At 40.1% G+C, this 2,007-nt stretch overlaps 1 protein-coding gene across 1 annotated transcript in view; it reads left to right on the top strand.

The window, feature by feature from the left end:
* The first annotated feature begins 552 nt into the window (after positions 1-552).
* Positions 553-2,007, top strand: part of LOC107489316 (uncharacterized) — a 4,984-nt gene continuing 3,529 nt past the window's right edge. Inside the window, exon 1 of the mRNA XM_016110073.1 lies at positions 553-1,143. Coding sequence (XP_015965559.1) covers positions 553-1,143 — 591 coding nt within the window. The remainder of the gene's footprint in view (positions 1,144-2,007) is intronic.

Genomic DNA, 2,007 nt, shown 5'->3' with positions numbered 1-2,007 from the left:
TCACTAAGAAGATGGAAAGGAACCACGTGGCAGCAATCACCACCTCATCAACAACCCAAGAAGAAGTTGAAGAAGAGGACCTTGAGCAAGCCAACTACATTGGGAATTCACCTAGACAGAACCATGATCCATACTCCAAGACATACAACTCTGGATGGAGGAACCACCCAAACTTTGGGTGGGGGAATCAGCAAGAGCAAAGCCAAGACCAGAGATGTTACAACTTCAACAACAATGCAGCTCATCAACAATTCACACAGAGGACATATCAACACCCCCACAACAACACCTCTCATCCTTCCATCAATTGATGACAGACTCTCTAAGCTTGAAACCTTACTTGAAGGAATATGCAAAGAGATTCAAGAAGATAAGGTGTTCAAAGAAGAGGTGCGAGCCAACATTAAGAACCAAGGAGAGACCATCAAGAACCTGGAATTCCAAGTGGGATGCTTAGCGAAGAAGATTTCCAAACCTACTGATGGCTTCCCAAGTGACACGGAGAAAAACCCAAGAGGAGAGGCTAAGAAAGTAAGATGGGAAGATTGCAGAATGGTCACTACAAGTGATCAAGAGGATGAAGACGAGCAAAGCAACCTCTCCCAACAGCCTGAAAACAACTCAACAGATGAGGAGGATAGAGATCACCAAGAACTAGAAATCTCACAACAAGAGTTGCTGAAGCTCTATGCACCATTTCCCCAACTGCTCAATGGTGCTGTGGGAAAGAGAATATACTCAAGGTTCCTAGACTTGTTTGCATCTCTGCATGTGAACATACCATTCATCAAGGCCATGCAACAAATGCCTGCATTCATCAAGTACATGAAGGAACTTCTTCCCAGGAAAAGCTCACTCAAAGGAGGCCAAACTATAGTGTTAAACAAGGAATGTAGTACCCTTATTCAACCTGAATTGCCTGCAAAAAGAAGAGACCCAGGGAGTTTTCACATCACTTGTGCCATAGGGGAAACAATGTTTGATAAAGCACTCTATGATTTAGGGGCAAGCATCAACTTATTGCCCCTATCCCTGGCGAAGAGGCTGCAGATTAATGAGATAAAGCCCACAGATGTGGTCATCAGACTGGCTGACAAGACTCAAAAGCAAGCAATAGGAGTGGTAGAAAATGTGTTACTAAAGGTTGGGAAATACTTTCTCCCAACAGACTTTGTCATTCTGGACATGGAAGAGAGTCACACTCACTCAATCATATTGGGGAGACCCTTTGATACGTAAAAATGAGAATTTACGTATAACCGGCAAGTATACCGGGTCGTATCAAGTAATAAGACTCACAAAGAGTGAGGTCGATCCCACGAGGATTGGTAGATTAAGCAACTTTAGTTAAATGGTAAGTTTAGTCAAGCTAACATGATTTTTGATTTTATGAGCAATGTGACTTTTGAACATAATGACAGGAATTTAAATGGCAATTAAGAACAAGAATATAGAAATAAAATGGAAGTAAATAACTGAAACTTAAATTGCAAGAAACTTAAATAACATCAAAGATAAATGGCAAGGAATTAAAGGGTGCAGAAATTTAAAGAACATAAGAGTAAATGGCAAGAAGTAGATGAACAGAATGTAAATAACAAGAGTAGTAAATAGACAGAATGTAGAAAGGGATTGGGAAATGGGTAATCAAATAACTAGAGCAAGAGAAATGAGAATTAATGATAGAGAGGATCATTAGGGATTAGAGATGTTAGTTTTCATGAATTGATGTTAGTCAAATCCTTCTCAATCTTGGGTATAGATCTATGGCAAGTGGGTGATTGGATCCCAATCTCTTGGTGATTCAATCTCTCTCAACATAGCCAATTGCCACTCTCGTGATCTAAATGTTCATGAGAAGAGATGAAGATCAAATTTAATCCAGCCACACAATTTCCAAAATCTCAACCAAGGAGAGTTACATCTCACATACTAACCAAGGTATGTTGATTGAGGAAATCATGAGAGGATGAACTCTAAACTGAATTATGTGGCTCATTCCTCAAA

This window comes from Arachis duranensis, chromosome 5, assembly GCF_000817695.3.
Source record: "Arachis duranensis cultivar V14167 chromosome 5, aradu.V14167.gnm2.J7QH, whole genome shotgun sequence".
NCBI classification, from domain to species: domain Eukaryota; kingdom Viridiplantae; phylum Streptophyta; class Magnoliopsida; order Fabales; family Fabaceae; genus Arachis; species Arachis duranensis.
The sequence above is the reverse complement of the archived record's forward strand: the minus strand, read 5'-3'. Positions and strand labels throughout refer to the sequence as shown.